The 25,000-nt window shown below is 43.9% G+C and overlaps 2 protein-coding genes across 2 annotated transcripts in view; one reads left to right on the forward strand and one right to left on the reverse strand.

The window, feature by feature from the left end:
* LOC123512766 (neurotactin-like) overlaps positions 1-4,387 on the forward strand; it is a 38,368-nt gene extending 33,981 nt beyond the window's left edge. The window contains exons 7-8 of the mRNA XM_045269343.1: positions 1-538; positions 1,534-4,387. The exon at positions 1-538 is cut by the window's left edge and continues 132 nt beyond it. Of these exons, the coding sequence (XP_045125278.1) occupies positions 1-538; positions 1,534-2,246 (1,251 nt within the window). The 3' untranslated portion in view covers positions 2,247-4,387. The remainder of the gene's footprint in view (positions 539-1,533) is intronic.
* Positions 4,388-6,281: 1,894 nt separating this feature from the next.
* LOC123512603 (protein spaetzle 4-like) overlaps positions 6,282-25,000 on the reverse strand; it is a 21,689-nt gene continuing 2,970 nt past the window's right edge. Inside the window, 9 exon segments of the mRNA XM_045269032.1 lie at positions 6,282-7,600; positions 7,946-8,036; positions 8,968-9,078; positions 9,847-9,969; positions 10,860-11,127; positions 11,130-11,271; positions 12,293-12,528; positions 12,942-13,525; positions 13,899-14,059. Of these exon segments, the coding sequence (XP_045124967.1) occupies positions 7,094-7,600; positions 7,946-8,036; positions 8,968-9,078; positions 9,847-9,969; positions 10,860-11,127; positions 11,130-11,271; positions 12,293-12,528; positions 12,942-13,525; positions 13,899-14,059 (2,223 nt within the window). The 3' untranslated portion in view covers positions 6,282-7,093.

Below are 25,000 nucleotides of genomic sequence, written 5' to 3' on the forward strand. Positions count from 1 at the left end.
TGGATGGTGAGCAAGGCGGCCCAGCTGGTGCAGGACCGCCACGTGGTGGTGGTGTCGCCGCAGTTGCGCCGCGGACCCTTTGGTTTCTTCCCACACCCCGCAGTGGCAGCCGCCACCTACCCACACACCGCGGGGAACCAGGGCGCCTCGGACCTGCTGGCGGCGCTGACGTGGACGCGGCACAACGTGGAACACTTCGGTGGTGATCCCACACAGGTGACTCTGCTGGGCCACAGAGCGGGGGCGGCGCTGGCCTGGCCACTGCTGTCATCCCGCAGCGGCCGGGACCTGGTTCACTCCGCCTGGCTGAGCGGCGCGGCGCCGCACCACCCCACACTCTCCTGGCGGGACGCTGACCCAGCCCTCGTGGAGTCCCTCAACTGCACCTCCGTGGCGTGCCTGGAGGCCGTGCCCGCCCGCCAGGTGATGGAGGCGCCGCCCCTCGAGTGGCGCCGCCCCGGACACCACGCCTGGCTGGTGGCGGATGGCCTGGACGTGTCCTTCCTGCCCGCCATGCCTCAAGTGCCTCTCGTCCTGGGTGAGTCCACACCACTCACACCCCATGCCCCATGCCACACTCCACACACCACCCGCGCCCCATGCCCCATGCCACACACCACACACCACATGCCACACACACACACACCACACACCCCATGCCACACACACACACACCACACACCACATGCCACACACACACACACACCACATGCCACACACACACACACACCACACACCACACATCCCATGCTACACACCCTATGCCACACACCACACACCACATGCCACACACACACACACACACACACACACACACACACACACACACACACACACACACACACACACACACACACACACACACACACACACACACACACAGTAGCTCAGTGGTTAGAGGACCGGGGTTCGTTTCCCCGGCCTGGTGGAGATATTTGGGTGTCTCCTTTCACGTGTAGGTGGTGTTCACCTAGCAGTGAGTAGGTACGATATGTAAATCGAGGAGTTGTGACCTTGTTGTCCCGGTGTGTGGTGTGTGCCTTGTCTCAGGCCTATCCGAAGATCGGAAATAATGAGCTCTGAGCTCGTTCCATAGGGTAACATCTGGCTGTCTCGTCAGAGACTGCAGCAGATCAAACAGTGAATTACACACACACACACACACCCTATGCCACACTCCACACACCACACACCCCATGTCACACACCACATGCCACACACCCCATGCCACACACCACATGCCGTACCCCACATACCACATGCCATATGCCACACACGACACACCCCATGCCACACACTCTATGCCACCCACCACATGCCACACACCCCCATATCACCCACCCACCCACCAACACACACACACACACACACACACACACACACACACACACACACACACACACACACACACACACACACACACACACACACACACACACCTCCATCAGTGCTACAGTCTTAGTGTTTTCGTGTCCATCTCGCTTTTGTGTCATGCTCTGAGCCTCACTTCCCACAATTCTCTTCCTTCAACAGGGTCCACAGAGCAGGTGGCTGCCGAGCCCCTGCTGTCCTGGAGGGGCCGCTTGGGGACCTCTCGCTCTCTCCTGCTGGACGCAATACTGGAAGGTCTCAGGTATTTTTCCACAGCTCAGGAACAGCCGACCACAGTGCAGCCCAGCAAGGCGGCCGTGGTGACGGGGTACGGGAAGCGAGGGTGGCCGCCCCCACTGTCCAGAAACACGGAGGAGGAGGTGCAGGTGGCGCTGGTCAGCACAGCAGCGGCTGAGGCAGCCCTGGAGCGGTACTCTGAGGAGGTGACGGACCCGTGGCTGCTGCTGACCACGCTGGTAAGCGACGCCACCACCACCTGCCCCGCCCTCGCCGCCGCCGCCTCCATGGCCCGCTCCCTGGCCCACCGCCGCCGCACACCCATCACCGCTACGCCTGTGTACGCCTACCTGGCCCACCACGCCCGTGCCGCCCGCACTGGCACCCTGGCGGACGGCACCACTGACCTGGAGGCGCTGCTGGGGCTGCTGCCGCTGCACTCCGCCGCCGACAGAAGCTTTGCCCACTCGCTGCAGGAATTGTTCTTCCGCTTCGTGGCCGATGGTGTCCCAGAGCGACATGACCCCACACCGGCCCAGCTGGGCGTGTACCTGGTAGGGAACGGCTTCACAGTGCAGCGGTCCAGGCCGCTGTGTGACCACTGGGCCAACGCCTCGCACCTTGCCGGCAGGTTCTAGCGGCAGCAGCAGCGGCAGTAGTGGCAGCGGGGGATATGGGGGCCGAGGGAGGCAAGGTGAGTGAGGCGCAGGGTGTGGAGGCTCAGGGAGGGGAAGGGAAGGGAAGGCAGTACAGTAATGTTGACTTGTAGTTTGTATTGAGCTGCAGGAAGGTTTGGGAGACAAATTGGTCAAATGTATACTATGTATAATTTTGTTTACCTGAGTCTGTAAGACTAACATTCCAATCACCTGATAGTGTAAAGGTTTGTCTCTGTTGGAGAGATTGTGTGGCACTGCGCTGTGACTGGTGCGGCGCAGCACAGCACAGCACAGCGCAGCGCCACATGCCGCCGTGCCTTTGTGGAGCAGAACCTTTGTATGTAAGTGTAATGTTATCTGGACTTGGATGCCTTAGGAAGGACCATTGCTGACCTGCCGTGGCCCGGCACTGTCTGTGCCCCGGACGGTTGTCGCCATCCTGTGCAGGGAGACTCCAGGGAGACGCTCCAGGCAAGATTCTCTCTCTGGTGGAGGTGGACGGTCTTGCCAAAGAGTACACAGTCACTGCCACACTGCCTCTGATCTCACTGACAAGTAGCGTAGGACCAGAGTCTTTCAGGCCCTCGTGTCACCAGCCAAAGATACGGAGTGGCAGGAGCTGCGGCCGCTGGGCTGCCCACGGCCACCCACACTCACCTCTCACCCTTGACCCACACACCACAACCCACCTTACTCATGCAGGCAAATAAACCTTGCCAAAATAGACAAGAGTGAATAACAGAGATGAGACATGAGTGGGAAAAGTGACGGGGAAACAGACTGAAGCAGTAGTATTGTATATTTCCTTGCATTTCATCTCCATGTCTTCCTGAGTGAGAGTGTGAAGAGTTGCTGAAATACAAGGGAACATGTAATACTGTAACACTCCTCCTTCAGCCTGGGTTCCTCGTAAACTTTCCCACCCATTACTTCAATTTGTTATGCTGTAAGGATGATGTGAAGGTTAGCCACACACTCCCTAGTTGGTGTGGTGTGGTGTGGTGTGGTGTAAGGTGAGGGGCAGGGCGGGTGTGGCGAGGCAGCCCAGCGTTGGTCGTGCCTCCCACTCACCCGACAAACTTTTGTTGAATCGTGTTTTTAGAGTTTAACGTGAAAATTACTAAGTGTTTGTATTATGAGTTATGGTATGATTTTTGCTGGTCTTTTGATTTAGTCTGTTTAAATGAAGTTCTGATATGTATGTATGCATTTGAAAGGACACACACACACACACACACACACACACACACACACACACACACACACACACACACACACACACACACACACACACACACACACACACACACACACGAAATTATATTTATTCCTGTGTTCCTATAATGACTCAGAAAAATATATGCAGTGGAACCTTGGTTTACAAATGTTCCTGTTTTGGAACAAATTGTTTCACGGAATGATTCTTCCAACAACTTTCGCATTGTATCATGGGTTGTGTTTGGGTGTGGGAACGTAGGCAGAGTCTATAACGTAGGCGCACATCCTTCATCCATCACCCAGCTGTCTGCTGTCATGTGCAGGTGGTTGTTGTGCAGGGAAGATGCTTGACCTTGAAATCAGTGACAAGCTACAGCCTGGTGCCTGACACTTGCCAGTGTGTGATGATGAACACCTGCAAGTCATGGCAGTGTGGTGGAGGCGCACACACTGCCTCACCAAGGGAACTAGTTGGCATCCAGCCTATGCAGCTTTCTCTTCCCTGATTACTGTCATTGCATTTCATTAGCTTTGCCACAGAAAAGTATTTAAAGAAATTAAAAAAAATTACAATATTTCAGATATTGGAATAGATAATTTTGTACTTACTTTATTTTCATTGCAGAAAAAGATTGGTTGGGTAACCAAGTCATGGAAGAGTTAGTGAACCAAGCTTCCACTACATAGAGCAAAGTGTGTTACCTCAGCATGTTACATTTTTGGCGGGAAGGCCTAAGGATGTTATTATTTCAACATACTCAATGCAATACCAAGAAGCAGCAAATCATTTCAAACACAGGAGTAATTGTTTTTCTCATAACACAAACAGACTCAGCCATACATGTAGAGAATTTGATCTGTGATACATCTTGTTTTGTACAGAAATAAATACTTTTCAATGACATGCTGTGTTATGATTCTCAGCCAAGGTTGTGAAGGAGGGCAGAGCAGGTGTGTCAGAGTAAGACCTTCCACACACTGTACCTACTTCCATCGTACTAGAGAGAGCATGGCAGGTGAGTAAGAGTAAGACCTTCCATGCACTGTACCTACTTCCTTCTTACTATAGAGGAGGGCAGGACATGACAGGTAAGAGGTAAAAGTAAGACCTTCCACTCACTGTACCTACTTCCTTCTTACTATAGAGGAGAGCAGGGCAGGGCAGAACAGGTGTGTAGGTTTAGTTTACCCACACTCTTGATTTTTTTTTTTTTTTTTCTTATTCTTTTTATGTAAGAGGAGGAGCTGACAAAGGGCAACAAAAAATAACCTCTTCAGTACTGGGACACATTTTCACCATAAGATTTATGTACAATTAGACCATTTTATTGTGATCAGGAAAGGTCTATGGAGGTCAGAAGATTAATAGCCACAGTTTTCACTATTTTAATCCCCCACATGAGTTTCTTAAGCTGTATAAAATCACCAAATAGTCACCAGAATGAATATGGAAGCACGTCATGGTAGAGATGGGGTTAATGATTCGAGACCTTTCACACCAGTTCTTTTCTAATTATGAAGGTTTTATATGCAGTATTGAATATGTGCTGGGTTTGTTATCATCTGTTATGCTTCCAGACTTGTTCATGTGGTATAATTTAAGGATTCAAGACCTATCATACACTGGTTCTTTTCTAATTATCTTTCTTTCATCCAGTATTGAATATGTGCTGGGTTTGTTATCATCTGTTATGCTCCAGATTTGTTCATATGGTATAATTTAACCTCTTCAGTATCATTATTACACATTTCCACGTTCATTCTACTTACTATGTAGTGATTTTATACAGCTCCAGAAACTTATGTAAGGATTAGAATAGTGAAGACTGTGGCTATCAATCTTCTGACCTTCACAGACCCTTCCTAATGTCTCTAAAATGGTTCAATCATACACAAATCTCAAAGTAAAAATGTGTGTTAATGATTCAAGACCTTTCACATACCAGTTCTTTCTAGTTATGATGGTTTGGGGAGGTGTGTATAGATGTAGTAGTTCCCCCCGTATTGAGCATGTGCTGGGTGTGTTATCATTGTTTTGCTCCCAGAATTGTTCATGACCTTTCACACACCAGTTCTTTCTTACTATGAAGGTCTGGGCAGGTGTGTATAGCTATGGTTTATCCAGAAATGAACATCACATCTACTGGGTATGTTGCCGTGGTTATGCTCTCCAGACTTGTTCAGTGATGTAGTCTAAGGATGATTCAAGATATTTTCACACACCAGTTCTTTCCGATTATGAAGGTTAGGGCAGGTGTGAATAGGTGTAGTTTATGCATAGACCTCATCATATGTTGGATTTCTCTTTTTTTTTTTATTATTTATTTATTATTATTATTTATTTTTTAAGATTAACCCCTTCAGTACCAGGACACGTTTCCATATTCATTCTGCTTACTACTTAGTGATTTTATACAGCTTTAGAAACTCATGTGAGGTAGGATTAAAATAGTGAAGACTGTGGCCATTAATCTTTTGACTTCCATAGACCCTTCCTGATGTCACTAAAATGGTCTAATCGTACACAAATCTCAAGGTAAAAATGCATCCCAGTACTGAAGGTGTTTAGTTCAGTTTGATGTGTGGTTGAGATCCTTCATAAACATTCCTTCCACCTAATCAAAGAACAGAATGCAAAGTGAAGGTGAAACTGTTGGTGTCTGAGTCCATCACCTCTGACACCAGTGGTAATGTGTCCACCCACAAGGCAGCCAGTGTCCTACAACTAGCTGTGTCACAAGCCACCTTCACCCTTCACTTCAGCCTCTCAGAACAAGGTCAGCCAAACACACTGGGTGAATTATTGTGTTTTTAATGTACATCTCTGAGGCCTTCCCATTTTTAACACTAAACAGGCTGCGACCATTAATGAATTCTTGCATTGGTTTATGTAGGTAGTGAACCAGTCCACACTGTTAATAATTCTACAGGCCTAACTATAGTAACAACACAATGCACATGTACACTCACACAAACACACAGATACGTACACACACAGTATAAATAGTTGTACAGACGGATGCCAGCTCCATCACTACAAAAATATATGACAAGCCTCCTTTACTGAGTGCGCTAACAATGTGATAAATATATAAATACACAAATACATTAATCACCATAGGGTTTGAACTCCTGCAAACCCAACACTGATAAGTACCATAGACAATATTTACTTCTCTCTCTCTCTCTCACTTCAGTTGGTTTAGTATAAAAATATGATGCTTTATATTTCTGACCTGCAGATTTAGTCGTATATACACAAGCAGCTGCAAATATATGTGGCTTTTATTTGTTACTTTTGATATTGGGTCATTTTGTGTCATGATGTCTCTCTCTCTCTCTCTCTCAGCCAGTCCTCTTTCTCCTCTCTCCTCTCCCTATCAGTATTACATAGATAGGAAGATCCAGGGATGGTGTACACAACAGACAACACCACCTCATCACTCCACAGTCTACTTGCTTCACTGTCATCACCACCCTTGCTCTCTTTGGACTGTTACTCACCACCACGATCATATCACAAGTTAACACCGCCCTGAGCCAATGTTTTCCAATGACAACCGATACCAGGCATGTTTTCCAAGACTATGCCATCACCTGCTTGTCCCTCACTCCCCGGGGCTCCTTGGTACCCTGGAGAGACCCAGCGGCTGTCCCTTACCGAGAAGGATACGTGCATAGTTGGTGAGGTTGTAGTAGTAGTGTGGCGTGGCAGCATCGAGTGTTCCAAGTGTTGTGGTCTCAGGGGCTGGTGTTGCAGGGAGGGGCTGGGAAGATGGAGGGGTGAAAGTGTGTGATGGAGCCTCCAGGGTGTGGCTGGGGGGTGAGATGTGGGAGTAAGGACGCTGGGGTGGTCTGGGGCGGCGCTGTGGGGGGATGTTTGCCAGTGGGGAGCTGGGTCGGGATCGATAGTAATAGTAGGAGTTGTTTTGTTCCTCTTCTTCCTTCCTCACTCTTTCTTCTTTCTGTTCTGGTTCTTGTTCTTTGGCCTCTTCTTCTTCTTCCTCCTCTTCTATTAGCTCTTCTAGCTCTTCTAATTCGTAGTCTTCCTCCTCCTCCTCTTCCTCATCAAAATAGTCATCGTACTCTTCATCGTAATCCTCTCCATCATCATCCTGGGAAAGGTGACGTGAAATCAGTAAAAGTTTTGTTGAAGCTTCTATGCAAAATAAGAAACCTCTCAGAATCATAAAGAAATTCAAGGTAAAAATCAAAGTTAAGATACCAAGAACATTTTTGTATGTATAAGTATGTAAATAGCTTCTCTTACTTTCTGATGTTCTCTCTCTAGAATGGACTCAGTACTAATCAGGCTGTTAGTGCTGAGTTTTAAAAGATAAGACAAATTTATTGGGAGTGATAGATAAAAAAGTAGGCAAGGAGTGTTTCATAGAAGGACAGCCACATGTAGACCTGAAGACTTCCTGCACCAACCCTTACTTTCCTATGCTGTGACTCACCAGGTTGAGGCGACCCATTCTTGAAGAGGAGGTGAAGAGATGGAGGTTGTAACACTTGCACACACAGAAGGAAGGGAAGCGGAACCAGTCACTGTTTGGGGGAGAAGAGGAACAAGATGATGCCACTGTTTGCTTTGCCTTTTTACTTTATTGTGTGTGTTTTATTGTGTTTTAAATAGTCATTGCTTTCATTTTACTCTTCATTTTTTGTCTCTACTTTCTACCTAACTGTATGTCTCATGCTTGTGTTGTGTTCTATGTGTTTTTTTTTGTGCATCTAAACTCAATGGTATACTTTCATTTTGTGTTGTGTGTGTTTTGTGATTGTGCAAGAGATTATATAATACACAAACCAACACAACAAAATACAAAACCAACACAAGTGGATAATAAGGACAGGAATCATGATATTACTTGAATATTTGTCTGCATTCTTGGTCAGGTCAAAAGAACTGCAAACCAATACAACACTGAATATTGATAATAATGAATCTCTAGGTTGGATCAATGACAACAAACCAACACAACACAATAATAATGGCAGGAGTGACAATGTTAAGTCTGTACCTAAATATTCCAGTGCATTCATGTTTGTGTCAAAGGAACAACAAACCAATGCAACACTAAATAATGATAATGTGAAATTTGTATGTGAATCTCTTGGTTGGATCAGGGACAGCCAACCAACACACCATTATAATAAGAGTTAGAGTGAGTGTTATGTATGTACTTGAATATTCCTTTGCACTCATGTTTGTGTTGAAGGAACTGCAAACCAACACAACACTGAATAATACTAATAATGAATCTGTAGGCTGGATCAAGGACAGCTAATTAACATAACTAAACAGTAACAGCAGGAACTATACTTGAATATTTCTCTGCACTCATGTTTGTGTCAAAGGAACAGCAAACCAACACAACACTGAATAATACTAATAATGAATCTCGAGGTTGGATCGGGGACAGCAAACAAACACAAATTAATAATAACAGCATGAATCAAGATATTAAGTCCATACCTGAATATTCCTCTGCACTCATTGGTTGGGTCGAAGGCGAGGAGTTTATGGAGACGGTACTGCTGCTCACACCGACACCCATGGCGACAATACCACTGCCGGTGCTCGTGTCTGAGGGAAAGGAGGCGGGTCATTTACTAAGGGACACTTTACTGGTGAGAATGTGAGTGTTTGGTGAGGGAAAGGCGAGGAATTCACTGAGGGACGCTTGAATGGTGAGAACTGTATGTACAAGGAGCACTGGCCGAGGGTAAAATAAAACAAATGAATAAATAAAAACAGGCTTACTGATCTTGCATTATAAGATTTGGATTATGAGGAACACTGGTCTAAGGTAAAATAAAACCAAATAAATATAAACAAGCTTACAGAGAGTGCCAGTCTTAAAAGAAAGGCCAAAATGATCACCCACCAGTGCCAGTCCCCCTAAAGATGTAATAAAAATGGTCCATGACTAAAATAATCCTGTTCATTCAAGAGGGAGGTATCAAGACATTTGTCCCTGTCCTTTGGCTAATTCCATCCGCTCTGTAAGGAGGCTGGCAACTGAGTGGTCCTTTTTTCTTTATATTTTTGTTGCTCTTGGTCAATTCTCTTCTCTTACTTTTTTTTTTTTTTTCTTTTTTTTAATACCATGTAGGCTTTTCACGGGAATTCATGGGTTAAAGGGGATACTTTTTGGGGTACCTCCTATCTCAAAGCCCACCCACTAGGAAACCGTTGCTCTGCATGAAGAAACCCAACCTACACTTGGACGCTGGACAGGATTTGAACCCGTGCGCTTGAAGACCCCTCAGACCCCAAGGCACACTTGGAAAAAATAAATAAATAAATAAAAAAAATAAAAATAAAAAAAAGACGAAGGAAGGTGTGGCTTACTTGCACCGCTCCCACTGGATGTACTGCTCGAAGGGGTACTGGTTGAGCAGCGCCAAAGTCTTCCCCTGCGTGTTGTTGGCCCAGTAAGGCGCCACAAACTCCTCCTCCACTGGGCAAGCGTTTCTGGGGAGGCAGGACTGGTTAACCCCTTCATAATAGGACACATTTTTACCTTAATTTTTGGGTATGATTAGAGTCCATTAGAGTCAATGGAGGTCCAAAGATTAATGGCTAGTCTTCATTACTCTAATCCCCAAACAAGTTTCTGAAGCTGTGTAAAATCAACAAATAGTAAGCAGAGTGAATAGGGAAATGTGTGTTTTTGGTGTGATTAGACCATTTCATATACATTAGGAAGTGTCTATGTAGGTCAGAAGATTAATGGCCAGTTTTCACTATTCTAATCCCACACAAGTTTCAGAAGCTGTGTAAAATCATGAAATAGTAAGCAAAATAAATATGAAAGTGTGTCATGGTACTGAAGAGGTTAAGGGAAGGACGCCACACACTTTGGCATGGACCAGATTCACTTTGGTTGCTTACTGTTGATGTTTTTGCTGACTTTACATTTTTTATTCTTAAATTGTAAGATTATTAAATTGTTCATTGCTTTCAGAGATGCTTGGCAGGCTCAAGTCACCTTTCTCTTAAAATGATTCCTTGTTTTCACAGATATTCCCTCAAAAAAGTCACATTTCTCTTATGGTTACTCTTTGTTTTAGGAATAATCATTTAAAAACTCTTCTTTCTCATTAAATTTCCTCTTGTTTTCAGAGATATTCCCTCAAAAAGTCATATTTCTCTTAAAATCACCCTATGTTTTCAGAGATATTGGCTAGAGAAAAGTTATTTCTCACAAAATTAACCTGTTTTTTTCAGTTACTCATTAAAAAAAACTCATAAAATTACCCTGTTTTCATAAATATTCATTTAAAAATTTGACTCACATCAGGATAGATAAAGAGTAACAGTAGAAGTAAAACAACACACAAACAATCCAGTTAGACACTTACATTCCCTTGACAGGCTTTCTGATCCTGACAGTCTCTGGGGTCGACATTTCCACCTTGACCTCCTCCTTCATATTCCCATCCACCCTCAGCTCATCCACCTGCTGCCTCGTCTCTGCCTTCAGGTCCTCACTCTTCACCTCTGCTTGCTCCTGCGTCTGCTTGCTGCCTTCACTTCTCCTCTTGTCCTCATTCAACACTTCCTCTATTCCTAAATCAATCTCATCCTTGTCATAATCCGTTCCCTCCTCCTCGAGTCTTTCCCCGAGTGTGAGGGTCGTGAGGTCATCCTTGTCGAGCGGGATGGAGTTGAAGTCCTCGGTGAAAAGGCTGCCACTCTCACCTCCACTTCATCCTCTCCTTCAGCCCCTAGGGAGAGGTCGTGCTGGGTGGTTGGTGGTGCAGGGGAGGAAGTCTGAAAGCAAGGCAGGTGGTGAAGTTATGTGTATTGGTTTAGTTAGTTGTATAAGCCCTTATATATGTTCATGTGGATGTGTTTCTGTGTATATATTCAAGCTTGTATTCTCAGGCCCATCTATTTCAAAAAGCTTTATCTAAGTTTTTAAGGTGTTTTTACAGTTCTAGAGGCAGAGTGGCAAAATTTCTATATTATTAACTGGAGAAAGACTCTTGAAAACCAGCTAATCATTTCTATGGCCCTAGAAAATAGTCATGGTAAGAGAGAAGAGCGATTTTTAAGATGTTTTTACTGTTCTAGAGGCAGAGTGACGAGATTTCTACCTTTATCAACTGGAGAAACACTCTTAGAAACGCCGCTAATCGTCTCTGCGGCCCTTGAAAATGTCATAGTTGACAGCAAAGCGTTTCTGATTATGAACCTTAGTTTCTCTCTCTCTCTCTCCTTCATTTGGTGTAGTTAGTTCTTGATTATCCTCTAAATAACTCTAAATACTGCTCTCCCACCTCCTCCATTTTACACCAAACTCAATATTTCATTGTATCTTTTAGCCTTATGATCATACAGGGAAGCACTAAGCCAATCACGGGACACATAAGAGGCAGTGTCCACCAACCACACTAGATTCGAGTCGATGCTTTGTCATTCACTGCCATCATTATCACTTCTTGTCCATTCCAATGACAAAGTACCCGATGTGTGAAAGTGTATATATCATAGTGTAGTAAATGCATGGAGATATAAATAATAATGCAGAGAGAGAGAGAGAGAGTTTAGCAAGCCCATATTATGAAACACTTCCGCGCCGCACCTTCACAATTTTCAAAGAGCTCTAGTGGAAGTGACACGCATTTTTAGGGATATTTCTACATTTCCAGTGACATGTTAACAAGTTTTCTGCATTACCAACAGGAAAAATGCTCTTGAGAACTCGCCTAATTGTCTCTGTGGTCTGAAAATAGTCGCTGTGAGAGGGGAAGCAGACTGACTGACTGACACACACACAACACATACATACCTCTGGCGCAGTGAAGGAGGCATAACTTTCCTCTTGGTCCCCTGAGAACACGGTGGGGAAGGCGCTGGAGGGGTCGGTGGAGGAGGGATCAGAGAGGGTGGTCCAGGTACTCTCCCAGTCCTCGTCTTCAGGAGGGAGCAGTGTGGCCTGAGTTTCCTCCTCAAAGAGATGGTCCGTGGCGTGGCTGGAGGCTGCTGTTCCCATGCCAACGTGTCCTTCCTCGCCCCACAGAGTTGCTGCCGAGTGAAGTGTTGTTAGGATTCCCACAGAAATGAGCGTTTGGTGAAGTTTAATGGGTTAATTGAGAGAGAGAGAGAGAGAGAGAGAGAGAGAGAGAGAGAGAGAGCGTTTTTGTGAAGTCTCTTAAGCTAGGATGGAAATATTGTGAGGTATTAGAGAGAGAGAGAGAGAGAGAGAGAGAGAGAGAGAGAGAGAGAGAGAGAGAGTAAATTAATAAATGAGAAATAAACCATAATTCTATACCTTTACTCTAAATAAAAATAAATAAATAAACTAACTTGTACAAGGAAAGGAACGTTGTAGAAAAGATAAGCAGTAAAAAATAAAATAAAAAAAAATAAAAAAGCCTGAACCACAAAGAAAAAGTGAAGACGCTGATTTCAAGGCGTTACTTCCATTATTGTCTTACTTGTGGTGAGTGCATCATCTCCCGTGGTGACTGTGGTGGTTGTGGTCGTGGGCTGCACCTCACTGACTGTAATGGGTGAAGTGGAGGTGGAGGTAGTAGCAGTGGTGCGCTTAGGGGTGGATGGCGAGGGGGAAGAGGAAGAGGAGGAGGAGGTGGTAGCGGTGGTGGAGGTGGTTGTGCCTTGAGTTTGTGCCGAGACACGCAACCTTGACGTCCCTGCTACCTTCCTCCTTCCATTAGGGCGTGCCTTGGGCCTCGGGGCAGCGTGTTGGCGCCTCACACTGCTGTACTGAGGCTGGATCGTCACTTTCATGGCCCGTCCGTTGTGAGGTCGCTTGTCCCCGGCCTTCAAATCGTGGGTGTTGATGGCGGGATGGGACGGCTTGCGGTACCTGGCGGACTTGGACGAAGGGGAGGCCGCGGAGGGGTGCTGGGGTTTTGATATCCGCTTTATCATCTCGTCGAACATTTCATCATAGAGGTCGTTGAGTAGCTCGGCCCGCAGGACGCTGTAGTGCCGCTGGTTGCCGTACATTCGCTTCATCAGCCCCTGGTTCTCGTACACGAAGCGGCGCACTGACCCCCTGGTGGTGCGTAGAGGAAAAATCACATATACCGCGTACTTCACTAAATGTAGCGTTTATTATAAGGCAGTGACTGAAGATAAGCTTAAGGATTAGTATGTGTGCATCAATGCTTCATATAAACCACAGAAAAGATAGAGAAACGATGAGGAAACAATAAAAATATGATAAACTTATGAACACTAACTCACGCGTGCCCCTTGAGCTGACCGTTACTGACTCCGTGGTCAAAATAATACATTCCAACAATTACAGGAACAACAAATCCATAAAAACAATAATTACCCTTCACACCTACACAAATACGTCTATCTGATACCCTAAGTATGGTATTCAAGCTGTAAAAACCACGCAAAACAATGAAATCACACACCATGGGTACTGGTTGCCTGGACTCTCGCACCAGCTGTCCTTGCTGAGATCGCAGGGCAGCTCAGGTTGGTGGTAGTGGCGTCCATGCCTCTCATTGCTGCTGCCACACGTCATGTACTCGTCGTAGTTGGCCCAGGCGACCCCCACAGACACCCACCAAGCCTGAGGAGGTGAGAGAAGCGTCAGCAGGGCCAAGGGGTCATCAGTGTGTTGGTGTTAGCACAGTCCAGATCTAGACCGTGGGTGTAAGGTACGTTGTGTAACGCATCTGGCTGTCTGGCGCGTCATCACTATTAGCAAGACCCGGTGTGTGAAATGAGGTTGTGTTTCAATAGGAGGTGGTGTTTTAAGTCCTTTCAGCTAACAAAGGCTATGAGGCAAGGCAGTAATAGTGGCCTACCTAGCCTGTCATTACGCTGTGCTAACTAAATAGGATTGTGAGGGAGAGGAAGAAGGAAAACATCATATATAACTATTTTGTCGGACATAATAAACTATAACTTTTTAATTCAATAAAGAAATATTGATCCTATAACAATGCATGAGAGAGAGAGAGAGAGAGAGAGAGAGAGAGAGAGAGAGACTAATACACTTCATATCACCCAATACAAGATTAACACAACTGCTTTCAATATAAAAATAATACATAAACACAGCCGTAATACAAAAACGGGACTAGCAAGAGAAGAACCAGTTGATCAATCATAGCGAGGGAGGAGGAGACAGGGAGGGCACGCGCACTGACCCCCCAACCTGAGTGACCTGTTAACTATTTCCTGTCCCACTGCTGCCCTACAAACACCCCGTCACCGCCGCTGTCCAGGAAAGCACGTGGGGACACCCTGCATAAGTGGCACAGGAAGATAACACAGAAGCGTGGACGGGTAAGCTAAAATAAGGGTGTTTGCAGGAGTACAGGCGTGGGATGAGTGTAGCATGACGCAACGAGGGAACGGTTCTCTTAAACAGCGCAGGGGAAATGTCTTCACTGTTTTGGCATGTGCTTTCCCTTTTATCTGAGGCTGGTTAGGGATTAAGTAGGTCAGTATGTGTAAATATAAAAACCTTTCTTAGTGTGTTCATTTATTCTCTTGTATTGTTAACGAGTGGATTGATAACCCCTTCAGTACTGGGACGCATTTTTATCATGAGTTTTGGGTATTATTGGACAGTTTTATTGACATTACGAAGGGTCTATGGAGTTCAGAAGATTAATGGCCAGGATCTTCACTGTTTTAATCCCCCACATAAGTTTCTGAAGCTGTATAAAACCAGTAAATAGTAAGCAGAATGAATAAGAAAACGCGTCATGGTACGGAAAGGGTTAAATAGGTTGATATGACATGAATGGTTGTAGTCGTTTCGGTTAGTAATTGGTTGTTAGGTTAGGGAAATATATAAAGTCTCCGGTTGATATTGATATATGTTAAGTGAGTGTGTGTGTGTGTGTGTGTGTGTGTGTGTGTGTGTGTGTGTGTGTGTGTTAGTGACCGCTAGAGGTAGTTAATGACTGGTAATTTCTCTCTCTCTCTCTCTCTCTCTCTCTCTCTCTCTCTCTCTCTCTCTCTCTCTCTCTCTCTCTCTCTCTTTCAGCCTTAACGATTAATACATACAAAAGAAAGTCAGTAGGCTGTTGGTGGTGTTACATTATGCAGTAGTGAAAGGGGTGGAGACAGACAGACAGACAGACAGATAGAGAAATAAAGACAGACAGACAGATATAGACAAACAGACATACAGATAGATAGACAGAGACTTACGGCAAAGATATATATGCGCATGGTTACTGGCTGACGTTCATTGGCACTTAGTGAAAAGAAATAAGATGAATGAATAAAAACACTTGTCGATAGATAATAGATATAAAGATAGGTTGTATTTCTTTCTTTTCTTTTGGGTTTGTCTCAATTCTTTAGTTTTTCCTGTGTTTTTAGTTTTTTTTATTCTTCATTTATCTTGCAATGTACGGTTTCTGCACTAACACCGTACCACATTTCCAAAAAAAAAAAAAAAACACTTTAAAACACTAAATAAACAAATAAACACATTTCCATCGAATAAACCAACATTTCACAACAGTACATTCATCATTTCACTTCTTTACTTTCTCGCAAACCAGGAGTACGTTTCCAGCAAGCGCGCGAATCCTTTCCTTGAGCACACACAAAGCACCGAAGCAGTTCCAGTAGCGATGTGCCGCGTGGGAAGAGCGGGTGTTGCTCTCACAGTCTCACACACTCCCGCCTGACTGACGAACTAGTGGGCGAGAGAGCGAGTGACTGAGCGAGGCGAGGGCAAGAGAGAGGGAGAAAGTCATTGGTGGCAGGTTGGCGCTGCACACTACAGAGGTTCATTGGCTCTTGACACTTTATATCTGCAGTTTGGGGGGTGTACGGGGGGGGATGCGAAGGTCAGAGAGAGAGAGAGAGAGAGATTAACTTTTTTCAGTACTGGAACGCATTTTTACCTTGAGTTTCGGGTACGATTAGATCATTTTATTGACATCAGGAAGGGTTTATGGAGGTCAGAAGATAAATGGCCAGATTCTTCACTAATTTAAATCCCCACATAACCTTCTAAAGCAGCATAAAATCACCGAATAGTAACCAGAATGAATATGGAAACGTGCCCTGGTACTATTAGGACTATCGAAGCAAACCTCTTCTCTTGCACCACCTTACAAGACGGTGAAAGTAGAGACTTATATCGAACGGCTGAGAAGAAGGTAAATGAAATAACGCTAATTCAGGAGGCTGCTGTGAGGGGTGAGGGTGGCAGTGTTTTCCTATAGTTCAAGCTTTCATGAGGGGGTGAGGAGGGGTCAAGCACTTTCTCTCGTGGCCGGAGGGGCGGAGAGAGAGAGAGAAGAGGGAAAGTGTGGAGAGAGAGAGAGAGAGAGAGAGAGAGAGAGTTAAGACTATCGCATATTCAGAAATCCTTTGCTCTCTCACCACGACTATTTTCCAAGGCCACAGAGACGATTAGCCGAGTTCTCAAGACTGTCTATCCTGTTAATAACGTAGAAATCTTATCAATTTGTCAATGAAACGAATAAAAACACCCTTAAAAAGACATTATCCTGTTGGTAATATAGAAAACTAGTCAATCAGTCATTAGAACACCAAAACCCATTTAAAACACGCGTCACTTCAGCTGGAGACCTTTGGAAGTGCTTGCAAGATTCTCAGTTTCAAGAATCGGTTACATTACTAAGGATTTATTTCATACCTTGTTTATTAATAGGTACACCTGCTTTAGATGGACAGGTAAGGCCGAAGGTGCTTGTGTAGGTCATATAAAAAGCTTTAGTAATGATAATGATAATAATAATGATAATAACAAAAACAATGGATAGATAGATGAAAATTACTTAACTTTCCCGTATAAATATATAAACAGATTACATAGACATAAATGCAAATAAACATCGAGAGAGAGAGAGAGAGAGAGAGAGAGAGAGAGAGAGAGAGAGAGAGAGAGCAGGGGGGGAGTAAAAAATAAAAGTTACCATGGTACCTATTTCTTCTCGTTAAGGTAACCCGGATCTTGACAAGCCAATCCCCGGGCGTGAGTGAAAGGAACAGGTGGTGAAGGAGAGAGAGGGAGAGAGAGAGAGAGAGATGGGGTGGGGGAAGTACCGGAGAGAGAGAAAGATGGAGACGGTGAAAGGGTGAGAGGGAGGGAGAGAGAGGGAGAGCAAGTTGCGGGATGCCCCATGAGACAGAAAAGTGAATGGAGCTTTGGAATATCCGGCTACTTACTTGGTAACATCCGTGTGTGTGTGTGTGGGGGAGAGGGGGAACGCGCAGGAACAGTGAAAGTATTATGTAAATTGCATGTAGTATGATCATTATTCGCTGTTTCTATGGTGATGTGGTAGTGACTTGTTGTTGCTACTACTGCTACTGCTACCACCACCACCACCACCACCAACCTACTACTACTACAAAATTATCATTATTATTATCATTGTTAGTGTTATTATTATTATTATTATTATTATTATTATTATTATTATTATTATTATTATTATTATTATTATTATTATTGTTATATACTGGTAATATTATTATTATTATTATTACTATTATTATTGTTGTATCGTTGTTGATACGATAATAGTATTAATAATGTGTAGAAGGAGGGGAAGATGGTGGACTACTACTACTACCACCACCACCACCACCACCACCACCACCACCACCACCACCACTACCACCACCAGCACCTTAATACAGCACGTGCTTGGCTACCAGTACGCTACGAAAGTTTCTCCAATTCGAGGAAACAAGCTGAGAGTTGAGAGAAAGCGTGAATCATCTGAGTGCCTCGCGTGAGTGGCGGGAAGAGCAGGCAGAACACAACAGCGGCGCGAATGATGATTGATGTTGAAGATGATGTTGATGTTGATGATGATATTGATATTGATATTGATGTTGCCTTTTTCAATCTTACGTCTTTATTCAGAAACGTTTTGTTCTCTCACCACGACCATTTTCCAAGGCCACAGAGATGATTAACCGGGTTTTCGAGTGTTTCTGCTGTTGATAATGTAGAAATACTGTTAATTTGTCACTAGATCCTTTAAAAACATACTTAAAACCGATATGACCAACTAAAGACTTCCGAACGCCTTGCTCTCTCACTACGACAATTTTTCAAGACCACAGAAATTATTAGACAGGTTCTCTAGAGTGTTTCTGCTGTTGATAATGTAGAAACACCGTTAAAACCCATGTATCTTCAACCAGAGACTTCTAAACGCCTTGCTGTTTCACTACGACTGTTTTTCAAGGCCACAGAAATGATTAGCCGGGGTCCCGAGAGTGTTTTTGCTGTTAATAATGCAGGAATGCCGTTAATCTGACACTGGAACTGTAGAAACATCCTTAAAAACCTGTCACTTCTATTACAGTGATGCTTTTAAATGTGGTGGAGGTGCGGTGTAGAAGGGTTTTAGAGTATTTATATATAATGAGGCTGAAGAGTGGTGGTGGAAGTAGTGGTGTTATTGATAGTGGTGGCAGTAGTGGTAGTATTGGTAGTGTTGTTATTGGTGGCGGTGGTGGTGGTGGTGGTGGTGGAGTTACTTATTCGTGGGATGAGGTTTCTTGTTATCATGTAATTAATCACGAGAATAATAATAACAGCAACAACAATAACAGCAGTGATAATTATAATAAGCTTGCGTTACGTTTTAAAATCTCTGTTCCGTAAAGTAAGCTTGGAAATCAGATGTCTTTTGTTTTATTTATTCGTTTGGTTTACGAAGACTGGAGTGAGCAATTGAAGCATCGTTTAGAGCTTCTCTTGTTGGTTCGATGCTCGTATTCTTAAACCCTTCCACTATTTCAAGAGGGCTTATTTAGATTTATATATACGAGTTTTTAAGATGTTTTTGTGGTTTTAGAGTGACAAGATTCTTACATTATTAACAGGAGAAACACTCTTAAAAACCCGCTACTCACCTCTGTGGCCTTGGAAAATAGTCGTGGTGAGAGAACCAAGGCGTTTCGAATACGGATCTAAGTCTCAAGTGACGAGATGTAATGTGGGACTAGAGGGTTAATAATTTCGAAGGCCACAGAGACGATTAGCTGGATTTTCAAGTCGCTCCTCTTAATAGCATGGAAATTTCATTAATCTGTCACTATAACCGGTAAAAAAACATCCTTAGAAACCCGAGTATCTTCAAGTAGGGGCTTTTGTATGTAGCGCGGTGCAGATGAGCCTTGGTGAAGCAGACTGAAACAGAGACCGGTCACTCGTGCAGTAGCTAAGGCCAGGTCCTCCTCCAGGCGCCTGTTGTGTGCTGACGAAGGGAGTATAGTGTTCTAGTGGCGGGTGTTCTATTGGCGGTGTGACTTCTGAGGTGGTGCTGTCGCTTGCTGGAGTGAGTACTGATTCGTGTGTTAACCTTTTACTACACCTTCTCTTAATTACTAATCACCGAGACGTCTTTACAGCTACTTCCAATATTTAACCCCTTCAGTACCACGAGACATTTTTATATGAATTCTGCTTATTATTTGGTTATTTCATACAGCTTCAGAAACTTGTGAGAATTAAAATAGTGAAAACTCATGCCATCAATCTTCTGATCTCCATAGACCCTTCCTAATGTAAATAAAACTGTCCAATCATACACTAAACACATGGTAAAAATATGTCCCAGTACTAAAAAGGTTAAGCTACGTAGACATTGCAAAATCTTCTCTTTAATCATGTTCTTTCATGTAAATGCTTAGAGATATTGACTCGTATTCAGAAACGCTCTGCTCTCACACCACGGCAGTTTTCCAAGGCCACAGAGACAACTAGTAGGGTTTTCAAGACAGTTTCTCCCTTTAACAAACCAGAAATCCTGCCAATCTATCAACAAAACCATAAAAATACTCTTAAAAACACGAGTATCTTCAACTGGAGCCTTTGTAAAGCAGTGATGGTGAGAGCAAAGCGTTTCAGAATACAGGCCCGTAGTATTGTTACTTTTCTTAATTGTTTTGTGTTGCAGTGAAAGCTGTGTAATTGTATGTTTCTTGAGTTACTGAGGCCTTCATTGTGTTGCCTTGGTATAAATGTGTGTATGTGCTCGTATTTTTGGGCGAGTACTGGCTGCTGTTGTTGTTGTTTGTTTTTTTTTCTTATTATTATCATTATTATTATTATCATCATTATCATTATAAGTAATCATTATAAGTATTGCGTGAGTTGCTGATATCTTTATTGCGTTAGTGAGGTCTTTGTTGTGTTGGATTGATTTAGGTGTGTGTGTGTGTGTGTGTGTGTGTGTGTGTGTGTGTGTGTGTGTGTGTGTGTGTGTGTAATTCACCTCGGTCGTCTGCTGGTCATCCAGCCAGTCTTCCACATTACGGAGCGAGCTCAGAGCTCATAGACCGATCTTCGGGTAGAACTGAGACCACAACACACTCCACACACCGGGACAGCGAGGCCACAACCCCTCGAGTTACATCCCCTACCTATTTACTGCTAGGTGAACACACCCCACACATTAAGAGCCGCGCCCATTTGCCTCGCCGCTTACCGGGATTCGAACCCGGCCCTCTCGATTGTGAGTCGAGCGTGCTAACCACTACACTACGCTGTGTGTGTGTGTGTGTGTGTGTGTGTGTGTGTGTTAATCATGAAGGTGTTGGTTGGTGGAGGACGGTGCTTGAGTGTGGCTTTGATAGTGAGTTAAGCTTGTTTCGTGGTGTTTTTGGTGACTTCCCTCGTAAAATGGTGAATTGATACGATTAAAACGCTCATTTGAAGATTTTTATTTTTATAGTGTGTGGTGTAAATTACTGTTACTACTACTACTACTACTACTACTACTACTACTACTACTTTATCCTTCCGTACCGTTTCGTTCTTCTTACTTGACTTATGCAAAGAGAACAGAACGACAGAAAGTTTGTCACCATTAGTTTTGTGGAGTTATCAAGTTATTAACCGCTTGTTTCGTAATGATTAGAAGAATTTGCACTCTTTCCTCCTCCTTTCTCCTCCTCCTCCTCCGCCTCCTCCTCCTCCATTTTCTAAGCCTTTTCCTTCTTTTCTCTTCGGTGTTGAGAGAGAGAGAGAGAGAGAGTCATAACTTGAGAGGGAAAGGTAGGACAGTCTCTCTCTCTCTCTCTCTCTCTCTCTCTCTCTCTCTCTCTCTCTCTCTCTCTCTCTCTCTCTCTCCACTACGATACATAAAAAAAGCTAATTATGGAGGAGGAGGAGGAGGAGGAGGAGGAGGAGGAGGAGGAGGAGGAGGAGGAGGAGGAGGAGATAAGGAAGAGGGAGAGGAAGAGAAAGTATAAGGAGTGAGAGATGTATCTTGATCTACCCTTCCCCTGATACCATTTTAGTCCTACGAGGAGGAGGAGGAGGAGGAGGAGGAGGAGGAGGAGGAGGAGGAGGAGGAGGAGGAGGAGGAGGAGGAGGAGGAAGAAGAGCGGTAGATGAGAGGGAGGGAGGAAAGGGGGTAAGCAACTTTCTCTTTACTCCTCCTCCTCCTACTCCTCTTCCTCCTCCTCCTCCTCCTCCTTCTCGTCGTCCTCATCTCTTCCTCTCTTTCTCTCTCACTCGGGCCCCCTACACACACACACACACACACACACACACACACACACACACACACACACACACACACACACACACACACACACACACCGTTGCGTTAGGGTGATGAAATAACTGTTTATGCAGAGGAGAAAGTCAGAATTAGCTGGTGTTTTGTATCAAGTGAAGCGTGTTCCGTGCAGGGAAAGTTGGGAAAAATTGTACTGGTGGTGGTGGTGGTGGTGGTGGTGGTAGTGGTGGTATGAACACAAAGAAACGTACGTACGTGTGTGTGTGTGTGTGTGTGTTGGTATGAAAGTTACTTGGGTATTTATTTTGGTTTGTAAGCCTCTCTCTCTCTCTCTCTCTCTCTCTCTCTCTCTCTCTCTCTCTCTCTCTCTCTCTCTCTCTCTCTCTCTCTCTCTCTCTCTCTCTCTCTCTCTCTCTCTCTCTCTTGGTGATGTCTCGATCTCTTCACTGCTGCTGCTACTACTACTACTACTACTACTACTACTACTACTACTACTACTACTACTACTACTACTACTACTTCTTGCTAAATTTTCTCTCGTTCTCTAATACACAATTGAGAAGTAAAGCACCATTAATTACCTTCGTACCTTTTAATGTATCTTAATAAACTTAATAATAAGATGAATTATTTATTTATTATTATTATTATTATTATTATTATTATTATTATTATTATTATTATTATTATTATTATTATTATTATGGAATGGTTCTGTTTTCACGTGTGTTGTGTATAAGTTTGTTTTTTCTCTATTGAAGTTATACCTAAAGTTTTTCAATCTAACACTTTCAGCACCATGACGAATTTTCATACTCTGCTTGCTATCTGGTGGTTGTATACAGCTTCAGATACTTGTGTGGCGATTGAGATAGTGAAGACTTTGGCTATTAATCTTCTGACCTCCATAGACCCTTCCTAATTCAAATAAAATTGTCCAATCACATCCAAAACTCATGGTAAAAAAATGCGTTCCAGTACTGAAGGCGTTGTTATGTAAGTCAAAGGATTAACTAAGCAAATTATTAGTTTCACAGAGGTTAATTTTATGACCATGGACAATCAGAGGAAGGGATGGAGTCATTTTGAGGCATAATAACCCATTCAATACTAGGACACATTTCTATCTTGAGTTTTGGGTGTGATTAGATTATTTTATTGACATAGGAAGGGTCTATGGAAGTCAGAAGATTAACAGCCACAGTCTTCACTATTTTAAACCCCAACATGAGTTTTTGAAGCTGTATAAAATGAATGAATATGAAAACGCGTCATGGTACTGAAGTGGTTAAAGTCTGTTCCGTTGTGTTCTTGGGTAAGGTCGCATACAGATACCCCAATACAGTAATGCGTCACCCTACCACGAGTCGAAGGGTTTTCTAATCAAATTCTTAGTGTATTGAGGAAAATTTTAATGACATAGGAAGTAGTGATCGAGTCATTAAATGTTTCTAGTGCCTGCAGTTTTGCTTCCCGCGGTAAAATCACATAAGGCTATCCTATTCAAATCAAGTAAGGGCGTATCCAGTGACAAATTAGGTCCACATTCAGAAACGCTGTCCTTTCTCACCACGACTATTTTCAAAGGCCACAGAGATGATAAGCGGGGGTTTCAAGAGTGTTTCTCCAGTTAATAATGTAGAAACCGTCCTTCTGCCTCTAGAACCGTAAAAACAGCTTCAAAAACTCGTGTTAATTTAACTAAACCCTCTTGTAATAGTGGAGGTAAAAGCATAGAAGTGTTTTGAGAATACAAGTCACAGAGATGATTAGCGGGATTTGCAAGAGTGTTTCTCCAGTTAATAATGTAGAAATCTTGTCACTCTACCTCTACAACCTTGAAAAAAAATAGAAAACTACTGTAAATTTCAATAAACCCTCTTGAAATAGTGGTGAAGCATAGAAGTGTTTGAGAATACGCGCCAAAAGGTTACCACTCAAAGGTACACCACTATCACACCTGTAGCCAAACAATGCACCTCACATCACCTGTAGTCCTCAATGAAAATGGGAGTGGTGCGGAGGCTAACAAACTAAAGAAAAAAAATATTAAAAACTTTCTTCTCATGGGCCGTCCGAACCGAACTTTCTCTCTGCTCTCATGTCGATCGTTCCTTTCCTGGCCTTGTCTTCGCCTCTCGCACCGTCGCATCATCACCCTCCCCTTCCCACTCTCTCTCTCTCTCTCTCTCTCTCTCTCTCTCTCTCTCTCTCTCTCTCTCTCTCTCTCTCTCTCTCTCTCTCAAGCTTTCCCTAAAAAAATTACTCTTGTATTCTTTACTCTTGTATTCATTTTCCTTTTCTTCTCTCTCTCTTCTCTCTCTCTCTCTCTCTCTCTCTCTCTCTCTCTCTCTCTCTCTCTCTCTCTCTCTCTCTCTCTCTACACCATCCTATTCCAAACATTGCGTCGATTCTCCGCTACATTCAAAAGTCTCTAATTGAAGCGACACGCTTTTCCAAGGGTGTTTCTATGGTTTTAGTGAGAGATTAACATGATTTATATACTTTAAACAGGAGAAACACTCTTAAGAACCCGGCTGATTATCTCTGTGGCCTTTGAAAACGGTCGCGGTAAGAGCAAAGCGTTTTAGAATATAAACTTTTTTCTCTCGCAAACGGTAATGTAACTGCTCTTCCTCATTTATTATTACTTCTGACGAAAAATAACTAATCTGAACTTTTGCTATGCTGGAAGTAATATACCCGTCTTCAGAAATGCCTTCCCCTCTCACTACGACAAATTTCCAAGGCCACAGAGACAAGTAGCTAGGGTTTCAAGACAGTTTCACCTTTTGACAAACTAGAAATCCTTCCAACCTATCACCGGAACCATAGAAATACTCTTAAGAACACGATTATCTTCAATTAGAGCCTTTGGAAAGCCGTGATGGTGAGAGAGCAAAGCGTTTCAGAATACAGGCCGTAGTATTATATAAACCACACCTTTTCTCTCTCTCTCTCTCAGCCACCTAGGACACTCGTCCCGCCCTTGCCGTCCCCAAGCTGCGGTAACTTGTTGA

Source organism: Portunus trituberculatus, chromosome 34 (genome assembly GCF_017591435.1).
Source record: "Portunus trituberculatus isolate SZX2019 chromosome 34, ASM1759143v1, whole genome shotgun sequence".
NCBI classification, from domain to species: Eukaryota; Metazoa; Arthropoda; class Malacostraca; order Decapoda; family Portunidae; genus Portunus; species Portunus trituberculatus.